Source organism: Opisthocomus hoazin, chromosome 1 (genome assembly GCF_030867145.1).
Source record: "Opisthocomus hoazin isolate bOpiHoa1 chromosome 1, bOpiHoa1.hap1, whole genome shotgun sequence".
In the NCBI taxonomy this organism is placed as follows: domain Eukaryota; kingdom Metazoa; phylum Chordata; class Aves; order Opisthocomiformes; family Opisthocomidae; genus Opisthocomus; species Opisthocomus hoazin.
Window position 1 is genome coordinate 4,917,619 of NC_134414.1, and position 14,914 is coordinate 4,932,532.

The 14,914-nt window shown below is 51.6% G+C and overlaps 1 protein-coding gene and 3 non-coding genes across 4 annotated transcripts; all 4 read left to right on the forward strand.

Annotated features, from left to right (window-relative positions):
- The first annotated feature begins 4,362 nt into the window (after positions 1–4,362).
- RPS3 (ribosomal protein S3) lies at positions 4,363–12,319 on the forward strand. Its single transcript, XM_075415486.1, has 7 exons — positions 4,363–4,454; positions 6,180–6,310; positions 6,557–6,650; positions 7,850–7,944; positions 9,636–9,823; positions 11,078–11,274; positions 12,251–12,319. The coding sequence occupies exons 1-6, from the start codon at positions 4,425–4,427 to the stop codon at positions 11,269–11,271; spliced, it is 732 nt and encodes a 243-aa protein (XP_075271601.1). The 5' UTR covers positions 4,363–4,424; the 3' UTR covers positions 11,272–11,274; positions 12,251–12,319.
- LOC142364341 (small nucleolar RNA SNORD15) lies at positions 9,138–9,281 on the forward strand. The gene has a single exon (XR_012766246.1). It is a non-coding gene; the product is annotated as a small nucleolar RNA SNORD15 (small nucleolar RNA).
- LOC142364345 (small nucleolar RNA SNORD15) lies at positions 10,575–10,722 on the forward strand. The gene has a single exon (XR_012766249.1). It is a non-coding gene; the product is annotated as a small nucleolar RNA SNORD15 (small nucleolar RNA).
- On the forward strand, positions 11,478–11,614 carry LOC142364348 (small nucleolar RNA SNORD15). The gene has a single exon (XR_012766250.1). It is a non-coding gene; the product is annotated as a small nucleolar RNA SNORD15 (small nucleolar RNA).
- Positions 12,320–14,914: the final 2,595 nt, after the last annotated feature.

A 14,914-nucleotide genomic window follows, 5' to 3' on the forward strand; every position in this document is an offset into this window, starting at 1 on the left:
GTCAGTTCAGAGAGCACGGCGCAGAGCAGCCCGCAGGCTTAGACAGGGGGGACAGAATCACAGAATCCCAGAATGTTCAGGGTTGGCAGGGCCCTCTGGGGATCCCCCAGCCCAACCCCCTGCCGAAGCAGGGTCACCCAGAGCAGGCTGCACAGGACCGCGTCCAGCCGGGGTTGGAATATCTCCAGAGAAGGAGACTCCACAGCCCCTCTGGGCAGCCTGGGCCAGGGCTCCGTCACCCTCAGAGGGAAGAAGTTCTTCCTCGTCTTCAGCTGGAACTTCCTCAGCTTCAGTTTGTGCCCGTTGCCCCTTGTCCTGTCGCTGGGCACCACTGAGAAGCGTCTGGCCCATCCTCCTGACACCCACCCTTCAAATATTTATCGGCATTTCTAAGGTCCCCTCTCAGCCTTCTTCAGGCTGAGCAAACCCAGCTCCCTCAGCCTCTCCTTGTAGGAGAGATGCTCCAGTCCCCTCATCATCCTCGTAGCCCTCCTCTGGACTCTCTCCAGTAGCTCCTCAATTAGGGTGAAATTAGGGTGCCTTACACCCAGGCCAGTCTGTTGCAGATACAGGCTTGGATGAAGTGTCGGTGGTGATTTACACAGTGCTGGGAAGGGACCAGCACCTCTTCTGCCATCTGGACATGAGCTGGCTTAGTCTGTGTCTAGGGCTGCAGCTGGAGAAGAGCACTAGGAGCTCACAGAATGCTTCCATCCACACTACGTCAGCCCTGGGCCCTCATGGTCAACCTGGCTCCAGCCTGGCCACAGCCTCAGTCCCTGGGGGAGACATCGTGAAGAGATCGATGGAGCTGTGGCTCCTAATTTTGGCCACGAGGAAGGCCCCGCTGAGGACAGCACTGCTGGAGTCCATGGACAGTGACTGGCACTTGAGGAGCACGGACATGAATGGAGAGAGGAGCATGGTGCTGCCCAAGGGACCGCTGAGGTCAGTGTGTTTTGGCAACTGGAGAGCAAAGGAAGAGAGTGGGAGCAAACAGTGGGTACAAGCGGAGCAGGAAAGGGGGACAGGGCTGAGGGACAGCTGTGTCCCTTCTCTCTGGAGAGATCATAGCTCTCTGCAGAGGGTGGGGAGAGAGGTCAAAGGGTGGCGGGTGACGGACAGCCAAACTCGGACAGGCCCAGAGGGAGGGGAAGGAGTTGGCTGAGGACAGGGCGTGATGGTGCTACACAACAGGAGTGAGAGAAAGGTGTCTGGTGACAAGAAGAGGGGACACAAGCCCTTCACCGGCAGCTGACCTTGCAAAGTGGAGCGGCGGGCTGCTGCGGACAGGCTCTGTCTCGTCGATGTCTCCGTCATCCCTCAAATCCTGGACAAATGGATCCCTGGGGAAGAGGGAGGAGGGAGGTGAGGAGAGACACCAAGCTTTTCCCACCCTGGAAACCGTCTCCGCTGACATCTAGTGGCAAACCAGCCCTTTGCCTGGAAGAGAGGAGAGCCGGCTCCTCCGGGCGCCGCTGCCATCCCCCGCGGGCGATGCTGGGTGGGCGTTTGAAGGAGAGGTTCTTTACCAGCGCTGTACTGGTCCTACTGGTATTCCCCGCATGGTTTGCCTGGCTACGTCTCAATTTGGCAGCAAAGCGGTGCCAGAAAACACAAGCCCCAAAACACCTTGGTTGGTGCAGTGACGCTGTTAACGAGGCCGTGGTGGGGTTTGGCCCAGAAGTTAGCACGGGCCAAACCTCAGCAGGGGTCTGGATGCAGCCACCCTACTTGGGAGAGAGCTTATACAGCTGGAGGAGGGCTGGGCCGTGCCAGACACCCTCACCCACGCTCCCAGCTGGACTCAGAGCCGGTAGCAGAGCTCCCACTCGGCTCTCCATCCTCCCTCCGAGGGCTGGTACCAGCTCCAGAGCAGAGGTGCCTTCTCCACCTCGATGTTTCCAGAGCGACGCTGATTGCTGCCCGGTGTGTTTATGGGGACCTGCTCTTTGCTCATCAGCTTTGCACGACCTGAGCAGTCCAGCCCAAAAACGGGCAGTGTGGGAGGAGGCTGCCAGGCAGAGCAGCCTGTGGCAATGCCTCTTGGTGGGGACACAGGGGCCATCATCAGGGGCCCCATCTGGAGTACTGTGTCCAGTTCTGGGCTCCCCAGTTCAAGAAAGATGAGGAGCTACTGGAGAGAGTCCAGAGGACGGCTATGAGGATGATGAGGGGACTGGAACATCTGCCCTATGAGGAGAGGCTGAGGGAGCTGGGCTTGTTCAGCCTAGAGAAGAGAAGGCTGAGAGGGGACCTTAGAAATGCCAATAAATCTCTTCAGGGTGCTGGTCAGGAGGACGGGGCCAGACTCTTTCCAGTGGTGCCCAGCGACAGGACAAGGGGCAACGGGCACAAACTGAAGCCGAGGAAGTTCCAGCTGAAGATGAGGAAGAACTTCTTCCCTCTGAGGGTGACGGAGCCCTGGCCCAGGCTGCCCAGAGGGGCTGTGGAGTCTCCTTCTCTGGAGATATTCAAGACCCGCCTGGACAAGGTTCTGTGCAGCCTGCTCTGGGTGACCCTGCTTTGGCAAGGGGTTGGACTAGATGATCCACAGAGGTCACTTCCAACCCTGACCATTCTGTCATTCTGTGATTCTGTGATCAACCATCTAATTTCAACCCAACTATAAACCAGAGAGCAGCCATGCTGGCTCAGAAGAAATCTAGTTCAGAGTTTCTTTCTATAGCCAAATGCCCACAGAAAACTGAAAATACAACAAACCAGTTTGCAGCAAACACCCAGCTCCCAGTGCCTTCGTCTGCTCTTCATGGAAGGACCATGAACAGTCAGACCCTGTCCATTCTCTTGAAGCTTGTGTGGCTTGGTAGATCTCCACCACATCTTATCTTTCCCAGGTTGAGTCCCAACCTGCACAGCTTCCTTCACGCAGAACTGCTCCCAGGCCTGTAAGCATGGCTGCTGCCCAGCTCTCACCCTCTCCCAGGTCTCCTCTACCCTTCTGGAGACAGAGGATCCGGATCCAATCTACCCAGTGAGCACAAGACAGGCATGCCATAGATTTACAGAGCCGTGAAATGATGGTCTCCCATTTCTTCTTTCTTTTTTTTGATAATTCTGACATTTAATTTCTTCTTCTATTGCACAGAACACTGCAGCATCCATGTAAGGAGCAGAGCTGGGCAATGCCCCCGCCTTTGCCAGTGGCCATGTATTTTCTGTAAGGCCTCTTGGAGGGCTTTCCAAGAGAAGCCTTACAGAAAGCCAAGCAGCTCATTTCAAGCTTTTTTGCCCTTTATCCCCTTATCTTCCGGCTCGCTTCTAGGAGGTCTGCAAGGCAGGACTTCCCTTTGCTGACTCTTCACAAGCAGACCATATTTACCCACTAGTGTGCGGGTATTTTCATGTATCAATTCTACCCGTTATTATTATTTCTAATTGAAATGGCACAACCAAAACCCTGTAATCCCCTACAATCCCTAAACCGATTCCAAAAAAATTGCCATTTTCCCCATCTTTGGCCACCACAGAAGTTTCAAAGTGAGAAATCCCACCCCTGCTCTTACTAATTTAACCCAATGTTCAGGCTGCAGAGGTGATGATACCACGGTAGGAGGAAAAAAACGCAAAGAAGATCTGCCCTGGAGCCACAACTGTCCTGTCTACTGAATGACTTGTCTTGCAGCGAGGCATGGGGACCGCAGCCCTGTTGCTCGGGATGCTGCACACATATGGTGGGAAAGACCCGCAATAACTTCAAGTTTACAGTTAGCTGCCATCTGTATTTACAGTTAAATAAATATGTATTTATACAGTGATGTATACATGCTTAATAGCTATTGTTAAAATTTACATAAAGCAGGAAATTACTGGATAACAGTACAGCATCCTCTGGCAGCAAAGACTCCTGATGTTTCCCTGGAAATAACCACATAGACTGCCTGTGATTTTCACACCTTTTCCTGACGGGTGTTCCCTTCATCTGTGACTAACTCAAAAAAGAAGGTTAAAGCGACAGCAGCAGCCTGTTAGGGGTGGAGATCTGCAGCTCGCCTCCCCTCCCGCCGAGCCTCGAGCTGCGCTCCCCTCACGCCTGAGGCGGCCGGGTGCACAGCCGTGAGGGGAGGGCGTCTTTACCACCAGAGCAGGCCTCCGCGTAGAAAACCGGGGTGAATTATCTTGCTGCCAAGCCCGGTGACCGTTTATACCGGCTTTGTACCCTTTTTAACGCCGATCGCGGGCGTTCACAGCAGCCTGGCAGGGCGGGAAAACCCACTGGCAGCGGTAGGGTTAAAGCTCCCCAAGATGGCGGCGCGCCAGCTCACCGGGAAGACTACATTTCCCATCAGGCCCCGCCCGCCGACCTACGTGATCTGGCCCGCCCAATGGGGAGCGGCGGAAGGCAGATATAGCCCTCCCACCAGGGCCCGCTCCTTCTTTTCCGCCGGGCGGCGCGGCTCAAGATGGCGGTGCAGATCTCCAAGAAGCGCAAGGTGAGGGCGGCGGCTCGGCTCGCCGGGGTCGTGGGGCGCATCCATATCGGCGTGATCGCGTCGGGGGCGGCCCCGGGCCTCGCCGGGGCGGGGTGGCGGCGAGGGAACGGCGGCGGATGCAGGAGGATGGCGGCGGATGCGGCTCGGCGGCCCGGCGGGGAACATGGCGGCGGCGGGAGGCCGGGGTGAGGGGGCGCGTGGTTCCCCCGCCCCCCGCAGCCCAGCGTGGGCCTTGCAGAGGGGAGGCAGGCTGGGGTTATGCTGAGGGGCGCGGGGCGGTCCTGGAAGCTGATGGAATTAGTTGTTTTTACTTTTTCGTAGTGGAAAGGATTTAGGTTTAGTGACTCTCTGGTTCCGTGGGTCACAGGGGCCGGGAGGGCGCAGGGCTGTACCTGCCTTGGAGGGGGAGGGAGGCCTGGGGCCTGTGCTCTGTCGGGATGGCAGTGGGAGCCCTAGCAGCAGGTCCCTGTGGGGCTGGTAAAGGGATGTCACCCCTCTAATTTTATGCAAATTCATACCGACTTCACAGAATCACAGAATAGTAGGGGTTGGAAGGGACCTCTGTGGGTCATCTAGTCCAACCCCCCCGCCGAAGCAGGGTCACCTACAGCCCCATCTCCAGACAGACCACCACATGAGAGCTGGAAAACAGAGCTCTCTTCCAAAACCAAAGCAAAGCTGACGGGCTTATACTTTCCCGGTGAAATGAGCTTGGAAATATGACACATAGCTGTATTCTAAAGGAAAGACAGCAGGAGAGGGCTCCTCCCTCCACTTCTTTCCTTGCCAGTCTCCCACTGGTCTGGGCCACCCATCATTGAAATCACAAAGGATGAGATCCCTTTCCAAGCCTCCAGGAGAAGACTTAAAGTACTAGTGCAAGATACGGTGGCGAGCTATGATCCATTAAGAAGAGTGTGGCCAGCAGGTCGAGGGAGGTTCTCCTCCCCCTCTCTCCTGCCCTGGGGAGGCCCCAGCTGCAGTACTGTGTCCAGTTCTGGGCTCCCCAGTTCAAGAGAGATGAGGAGCTACTGGAGAGAGTCCAGCGGAGGGCTACGAGGATGGTGAGGGGCACTGGAGCATCTCTGCTACGAGGAGAGGCTGAGGGAGCTGGGCTTGTTTAGGCTGGAGAAGAGAAGGCTGCGAGGGGACCTTAGAAATGCCTCTAAATCTCTTCAGGGTGGGTGTCAGGAGGACGGGGCCAGACTCATTTCAGTGGTGCCCAGTGACAGGACAAGGGGCAACGGGCACAAACTGAAGCACAGGAAATTCCAGCTGAACATGAGGAAGAACTTCTTCCCTCTGAGGGTGCCGGAGCCCTGGCCCAGGCTGCCCAGAGGGGCTGTGGAGTCTCCTTCTCTGGAGATACTCAAGACCCACCTGGACAAGGTCCTGTGCGGCCTGCTCTGGGTGACCCTGCTTTGGCAGGGGGGGTTGAACTAGGTGCTCTCCAGAGGTCCCTTCCAACTCCCACCATTCTGTGATTTCAGCATGAAGCGTGGCTGCAGTGAGGTGTGGATCAGGCAGTACTGTAGGCTCCTGTCTCTGGGCATTTTGGGGGAGATGCTTTTATTTCTCCTCAGCGCTGCTTCCTTTCTGTGGGGGCAGAGACTGCCAGTCTGCAGGATGGTCCAGGGATGAATTGCACCAAAACTCACAAGTTAACATCTTGTGTTCAGGCTGAGCACTTCAGCAGAGCTTGACTTGGTCTGTTGTTTTTTTTAGTTTGTCGCTGACGGTATCTTCAAAGCAGAGCTGAATGAGTTTCTGACTCGTGAACTGGCTGAAGATGGGTACTCCGGAGTAGAAGTCCGGGTCACTCCAACCAGGACTGAGATTATCATACTTGCCACCAGGTAACTGAGATGCTGCTGTTGACTCACAGGTGCTGTGCAAGGCTGTAAGGGGTGCTGCTGCAGGCTGAAGATGAAAATCATTATGGGAAGCTACTTGGGAAAGAGATCCTGAAGTGATCTTTAGCGATACAGCAGTGTTGCAACCCCTGAACTAAGTTGGATGCTCAGTCTAGAAGCTGTTTGGGATGGTTACGGGCTTAGGCTTGGAGACACTTTTCTCAGTCATGCTGTACTTACTTTTTGCAGAACTCAGAATGTCCTGGGCGAGAAGGGTCGCCGCATCCGGGAGCTGACGGCTGTTGTGCAGAAGAGGTTTGGATTCCCTGAGGGAAGCGTTGAGGTAAAAATGTCTTGGTTAAAACAGTAGTAAGTGGGTTGTGCAGTTAGCTTTGTGCACTGTCTGGGTGGCGTCAGCTGCAAGACGATTTGACTTGAGGATAACTTGGGGCACGTTTTATCCATTCTCACAAAACACTGGCACTGAAATACAAAATGCTTTACTGTTCATGGTATTTTGCGTGCTATCACTTCGGCTGGTTTTCTGTGATTTCCCAGCAAGGAGGATGCGGATAAAACTTCTTAAACTTATTTACGGAGGAATGTTGCTGTCCCAATATTGAGGTGAGAAGCTATCTAACAGCATAATGTTTGGTATTCATGTCTTACCATTACCCTTACTGAATTCATAATGCTTCTGTCCTCATAAAGAAAGTGTTTTAGTTTAGAAGGATGTTTGAGATTGAGTATGATGCTGTAATGGAATAGACAGTAAAGTGATACACCAGTGATTTCTGGTCTTTCAATGCTTGAAATCTGGTGCCCTTACTAGTATTTTCCTCTAAAACAAATTAGGGATGGGGGAATGTGTGGTCTGGGTTGGTGCTTACATTTATTCCTGCTTGGCCAGTGTTGCTGGATCACATTATACAGTGAAGATTGCTGATTATCTGTGGCAAATGCGTAAGCATACTGAATGGCACGAACCCTCACGGAGCACATCATGGACTTGTCAGCTCTAGGGATATTGTGTGCATGGTTTTGAATGTCTGCTTCTTCTGAAGTAGCAGACTTTGGTCTCTGGGAGACGTTAGATTTAATACACCTCACTCTCCCAGCTTTCAAAAATAAGACCTTTTCTTAGGTTTGGTGTTAAGCAGACTTGTATAACTGATATATTGTGAAAACTGCATCTGAAGTGAAGTTCTTGTGATTGTCTGGATGCCTGTCTCCAGTGATACCTAATGTTTTGGGGCTGTTTGAAGCAGCAGCTCTTTGAGACTGCACCGTGGATGTTTTAATAGGCTCCTGACTTTCAGTGAAGTGCTGTCAGCATGTCTCCGCTCTTCCAGGAGTAAAGAGATGGGCACCAAAGGAGTTGAGGGAATGTAGTATCTGAGGATGAAGCTTCTGCTGTAAATGGAAGGACTACCTGCATGTAGAGGTTGGGGCATAGAGTAATACGAAGCTCCTGTGTGCTGTTAAATTAAAAGTATCTGGAAATACAGCCCTGTTGGTGAGTTTACTTATTTTCATTTGCAGCTCTACGCTGAGAAGGTGGCCACAAGAGGTCTGTGCGCAATCGCTCAGGCAGAGTCCCTGCGGTACAAGCTTCTGGGAGGTTTAGCAGTGCGTCGGTGAGTAGAGCAAGCTGAGGGTGATGGCACAGTGACGAAGTGTGGGGTTCAAATACCATTCCTTGCCAGCTTGTCTTTAGCTTGAAAGTTTAACCTAGTAATGCTGCACTTGAAGAGGCCAGTTCACATTTTTGGAAATTCTACCATGTAGAAGATTTTTGTTTAGAACACGGTTACTTTTGATAGTAGAGGGACCTGGACAAGCTCAGGAAGTGGGGCTGTGTGAACCTCTTGAGGTTCAACAAGGCCAAGTGCAAGGTCATGCATTTGGGTCAGGTCAACCCCAGGTACCAGCACAGGCTGGGGGATGAAGGGATGGAGAGCAGCCCTGCCGAGAAGGGCTTGGGGTGCTGGGGGGTGGAAAGCTGGCCAGGACCCGGCAGTGTGTGCTGGCAGCCCTGAAGGCCAAGCGTGCCCTGGGCTGCATCCCCAGCAGCATGGGCACAGGGCGAGGGAGGGGATTCTGCCCCTCTGCCCCGCTCTGCTGAGACCCCCCGGGAGTCCTGCGTCCAGCTCTGGAGCCCTCAGCACAGGACAGAGCTGGAGCTGTGGGAGCGGGGCCAGAGGAGGCCCCAGCAATGATGCAAGGGCTGGAACCCCTGTGCTGGGAGGAAAGGCTGGGAGAGCTGGGGCTGCTCAGCCTGGGGAAGAGAAGGCTGCGGGGAGACCTTAGAGCAGCTGCCAGTGCCTGAAGGGGCCTATGAGAAAGATGGCAATGAGTTTTTTAGCAGGGCCTGTTGTGATAGGACAAGGGGTGATGGTTTTAAACTGAGAGAGGGGAGGTTTAGACTGGATAGAAGGAAGACATTTTTGCAGAGGGATGTGAGGCCCTGGCCCAGGTTACCCAGAGAGGTAGTGGAGGCCCCATCCCTGGGAACATTCCAGGCCAGGTTGGATGGGACTCTGAGCAACCTGATCCAGTTGAAGATGTCCCTGCTTACTGCAGGGTGTTGGACTAGATGGCCTTTAAAGGTCCCTTCCAACCCAAATCCTCCTATGATTCTGTATTGCTAGATAAAGTATTTCAGACAGAAAAGTTGAAGTCTTAGTGTAGGTCAGATTACAGGTTGTCTGACTGGTGTTCATGAAGCTTGCATTTATTTCTTTGTGAATAAAAGGGTGGAGGAGTGAAACACAAATTCAAACCTTCTGGCTGAATTGTTCAGGTCACAGTGGCCTTACTTCTCAGATCCCTTCGGTGACGATAAGATGACGAGTCAGAAGTGGGTGGCTCTTGTTGCAGTGCCTCTGCAGTGTCATGTTCTGTGATGCTGCCTGTGGTTCTTCAGCAGGAGCCTCCTGTCACTGAATGATTTAGAGGCATTTGTCTGAGAAGGGATGAGGAGCTGCACTCCTGACATGGGTGTATTGGCCACCTTTAGCTTGGAGCTGCTTCTGTGTCACAAAGAACGTATGCTTGTCACTGTTCCCACAACCTTGCACAGATCAGAAGGCACAAGAGTTCTCTTAGGCTGGGTTTGACAGTGCTAAAATGGTGCAGAGATTTTTACTGCTTTGCATAGCATCGACAGAGCTTTGGTTGCATGGGTGTGCGTTCGGAAGGCTTTTTACAAGCAAAAGTAGAGGTGTGATTGTCTGTGCTTGAAATTGGGGTAAAATGCCTCCCCGGAGCCGTGCGGGTTTGGCAGAGCGGGGGTAATGCCGTGGCTGTTGCTGCTCTCTCCCTGCAGAGCCTGCTATGGTGTCCTCCGCTTCATCATGGAGAGCGGCGCCAAGGGTTGCGAGGTGGTTGTGTCGGGCAAGCTCAGAGGTCAGCGTGCCAAGTCCATGAAATTCGTGGATGGCTTGATGATCCACAGTGGAGACCCGGTGAACTACTACGTTGACACAGCAGTGCGTCACGTTCTTCTCCGGCAGGGTGAGTGGCTGGGATGCAGATCGCCTTGCAGCTCTGTTGGTTCCTTCTCTTGTCGCTTCAGAGCCAGAAGATCTCGACTGCTGGCATTCCGTGCCTGCAGGTTAGAGGTTTCCCTGTCACCTGTGCGGTGGTATCTCACGTGGTTTTGATGCACCGCTGATCTTGCAGAGTGGTTCAGTTGTGCAGCCACTAGTTGTTCTGACTGAAAATCTGTTATTTTCTTGGGCTTTTCCAACTAAGCTTTAACTGTGGAGTTTGCACATTACATCTGAAGGAGAACTTGTGTTATGTGAATGGGTAATGGAGAAGGGGCCTTCAGCAGATGACAGAATTTTATGTAGTCATCCTAGGTCATCCGCTTTTCTAGTGCTGGGGATTAAGTGTTTCCAGTTGAGAATGGGGCTTTAGGTTTTCCAGATCCTCTCACTTGTGTCCTCTAGCCTCTGAGGCTGGTAGCAAAATGACTTACAAATAAAATGCATATTGACTGGGTTTAAGAGTTGTTGGCAGTTTGGATTCTGGCTTTCTTTGCTCCCAGGTGTACGGGTACGACAAGACAAGACCCACAAAAAAGCACGTGTTGGCCAGTTTTCCCGCATAGCTGTGCTCTGTCAAGTCTTGCCAGCTAAACCAGCCAAGCCTGCTTATACTTGTCCGGTCCCCTGGTAAAACACAAGTGACTTCTGCACCTTAATTGGCTTAACACCTGCTGTAGGGATACTAGCATAGGCAAAGCTATTCTCCACCTTCCCTTCGGTGATGATGCGATGACGAGTCAGAAGGGATGTCCTGGTGTCATTGCAGCCTGTTCAGCACCATGTTCTGTGGTGCTGTGCTAAGGCTGCCTTGCGCAGGATGTCCTACTCATTGGATGATTTAGAGGCATTTGTCTGAGAAGGGATGCAGAAAAAACAGTGCTATTTCTTTGGAAAGTCAGCGGAGTTATCCCAGGAAAAACAGGGTTTAAAAACCACGGCATGACTTAAGGATGTAGCACGTTTTCATCATAGCCTCAGCCTGCAGTTAGCAAAGACAGTGAATTAGATACAAGTAGACGTGCTGATGTAAATTCACAATAACTAGATTTTTAAGCTGTAGCCCATTTGTGTTAGTCAGCTTGCATCTTCAGTGTTGTCAGGAGGTGTTTTTGGTGCAGGTAGCATATTTTATAACCTTGGGGCTTGTCCCTGTGAAGGTGTGCTTGATATTTTGTGTCGAATGAGCATGTCTCTGTTGTCCTGTCACTCTCTGCAGGAGTACTGGGAATCAAAGTAAAGATTATGTTACCGTGGGACCCAAGCGGAAAGATTGGCCCCAAAAAGCCTCTGCCAGACCACGTCAGCATTGTGGAACCCAAAGAAGAGATCTTGCCCACCACCCCCATTTCAGAGCAGAAAGGTGGCAAACCAGAACAGCCAGCCATGCCTCAGCCGGTTCCCACTGCCTGAGGGGTAAGTGCCTGCGAGCGGTGGGAGGGAGGATCTGTGTGGAAAAGGTGTCAAGTCACCAAAAAAGAGCTGTCGGGAAGCTGGGGTACTGGGAAGAAAAGCTTCTGCGTTGTTCCAGGTGCAGTGATCAGCTGGGTTGGCTTTAGAGCATTGCCCTGGATGAAGGGGCATGGTGTAAGGCACGCTGCAAACCAGCTGAGCACACCCTTCAGTGAAGATGAGATGACGAGTCTGAAAGGGAACATCCTTGTCCAAGTGCCCTGTTCTGTGTTGTGTTCTACAGCATGGATTTGGGGACCTTGGGTCACAATGTGAGTGACGTAGAGGCATTTGTCTGAGAAGGGTTCAGTGCCTTGGGTGTTCTCACACTGTACCACTTGCTACCAGTGTGCAGTTGACAGCACAGGGTGTATATTGCTCACACAGTAAATGTGCTGGGATCCAGTTTAGGATAGACTTAGAAGCCGGTAACATTGAGCACAATGTGTAGGCTAGTTTCTTAAGTAAATAATCAAGCTTTGAAATCTTGTCTCCCTGAGTGAGCAGCTTCCAAGACAGAAATGTATAGCTTGAAACTGTGCGAGCCCTGCTCTGGGTTGTCCCAAGTGAAAATGTGCAACTTGCTGCTTTGAAAGTTTCCTCGCTTTCTCTGATCAGAGCAGCAGGAGGCACAGGGCCGAAGGCCTCTTCCTTAGCTGCTAGTGAAAGCCAGACTGCGTCGTTCTCTGACTGAAGCTGGCCTTGTGTCAACAGGGAGAGTTCAGGGAGTTTGCAGGGCAACAGTGAAACAAGGGAATCTGATTGGCGAGATCTGCTCCTGTGGGGAAAAGGGGGATCGTTGGCTGGAATGGAAGAAATGAGAGATGCTGTTTAATTTGAACTCCTGGAGCCTGTTTGTATGTTCACCATTTTGGGTAGGAGGATGATTATGGGAAATGGTTTGCCACTGTCTCACTCAGTATTTTGGTTTTTGTTGTAGGGTTTGTAACATCTGCGACCAGAAGCTTGACTGTCCTGAAAACATCTCTTAATAAAATCACAAAAGACAGTGCTTGTGGAGGTGCTTTTTTTTGCCAGATGTATTCCAGGAAAGCCTTGCTTCCCACCTTTGGTATGGAAGGAATTCCACTGCATTTCTTCCAGCTTCTGTTACCCTTTTGGAGTGAACTTACCCGATCCTGATCTAAACAAAGCAGGGACAAAATGCTGATTTGCTGGAGCCGCAGTCCAGTGTTTAGGGCTCCATGAACTGGAGTAGTACTGATAACTCTTCAGTTACACACCAGTCCCTTTCGCTGCAGTTTCCAGAAGGGGGAGTTTTTGTAGCAACGTCCAAAGCAGCTGCAGTAGTTTATACCTTTCTGGCTTCAACTGAAGTATTGCTGTATTCTGCTGAATGCTTTTTTCACCTCTGTACATCCGTTTCCCTTGTTACTAAAAAGATGTTCACTGTGTGACTTTTGGGGCTATAGACTGTAGAGGAACCTGTTAGGGTCAGGTGACATCAGCTGGTAGAGATATGGGGTGAGACAAACTTCTGAGCAGGTGTTTACACATTAGTTGGAGGGGAAAAAAAATGTACGCTCTGGATATCAAACCTTCTGTCCTGAACTTTGAGATGGAAATGTATTTAAGTGAGAGGGGGGGGAACTTCCTTTAAGGCTTGAGTAGACAGGCCGTTAATTTGTCACTGTATTAATAACTGGCTTTAATGAGCTGTAGGATAACATAGATCCTGAAGTTGATAATAGGTGACAAGGCTACTTAACGCTATGGAAACGCAGTCTGTAGGCAGGGAGGTGTTTTCACTTCTGTTCCGTTGTGTGCATTACTTTGATGCTGTTCTTCTCTGCCGCGGTCAAGCTGAAGCCCTGGAGCTGAAGCGGTGAGACTGAGTGTTTGGTGAAGTTCCACGCAGAGATTCTCGTTCTGTCAGCTCCTTTACCAGTGTGTTCAAAGTCTGGTGCAGTAATGGGAAGAGACTGCACATCGTAGGAAGAGCTCGTGTGCAACAGGATCAAGGCTTTGTTTCGTTCAGACTTCGAGAAATTCAGGACCTGTTTGTTGCATGAACAAAAACTACGAATCTGCAAAATTGGCTGCTTAGGAATAGCTTTTACATCCAGATTTCCATTTTCAGGAGCGTTCTCTGCAGGAGCAAGGCAGGCAGCTTATGAACTGGAATTGCAAACCGACGGTGTGGGGAACTGGTCTGTCTGGCAACGTGTGTGGATGTGTGAGCCTCAGCCTGCCTGTTCCCAGCTTCCCTGGCAGGCCTCCTGGACACCCAGCCCCGCAGGGTGGTGGCTGGGAAGCTGGTGAAGTCTGTCACAAGCAGATGTGCTTTCTTGGGGTGTCAGAAGAAAATCTGATTTCAGGTTTCTGTGCACATGTTTCAGTGGAAAGCTTTAAAAAAGTCACTATGTGTTAAGTATTACAGTAAGTAACACCAACATTAATTTGGGTGTTTTTTTAAAATATGAATTTGAATTTGGAAAAAAAATAAAGTGCCAGACCAGCATTGTTGCTTTATAGGAGCAGGAAATGTGTGACAGCTGGAAGGCGTGAAGCAATAGAAGGGTGACATGCAGTGCAAGGCTTTGCACGTTTTATCTAAATTCTGAAACTTCTCAATGTGCTAGATGATGACCAACTGGAAGTTTCTCCTGCAGTCCTACAGTGAGGGCTGGCTTTCCTGGAGATGGCTCAGTTTCTGTCTGGTTTAAAGCCCTCCAACACGGTCCATCAGCCTATGAATTTCACAGTGCTGATCACTGGTAGAATCAAGAGATGTTCAGTTGCTTGTGTGTGAGATCGAGATGTGCAAGTAGTGTGTTTGATAGTGGTATTGCTGTACCTCTCTTCTTGCTAGATCCATCATGTTGCAAGAAGTTGAGGACCACATCAAAGATTACTGCTCTGCTGAGACCCCCCCCAGGAGTCCTGCGTCCAGCTCTGGAGCCCTCAGCACAGGACAGAGCTGGAGCTGTGGGAGCGGGGCCAGAGGAGGCCCCAGCAATGATGCGAGGGCTGGAACCCCTGTGCTGGGAGGAAAGGCTGGGAGAGCTGGGGCTGGTCAGCCTGGGGAGAGCTTAGAGCAGCTGCCAGTGCCTGAAGGGGGATTCTAAGAAAGACAGGCTTTTTAGCAGGGCCTGTAGTGTAGGACAAGGGGGAGTGGTTTTGAACTAAAAGAGGGAGATTTAGACCGGATATAAGGAGAAATTAATTTATGGTGAGGCACTGTCACAGGTTGCCCAGAGAGATGGGAGATGCCCCATCCCTGGGAACATTCCAGGCCAGGTTGGACGGGGCTCTGAGCAACCTGATCCAGTTGAAGATGTCCCTGCTCACGGCAGGGGGGTTGGATGAGGTGGCCTCGAAAGGTCCCTTCCAACCCAACCCATTCTATGATTATCCCATAATGGTCAAGGTTTGCGCATGTGAACTGAGTACCTTTCTAGTGTGTGTTGGAGTACACCACCACCACGAGCTGTTCGAAGCTGCTAAATAAGGGGTAGGAGGTCATTCAGTTCCCTGTGTCTTCCTTAGGATGAAAACCAAGCTGCTTGCAAGACGAGCTGGGGGTAGGATGAGCTCTGGAAAGCTTTTAACTTCCTTGCAGTATTGCTGTTCCAGTTCACGG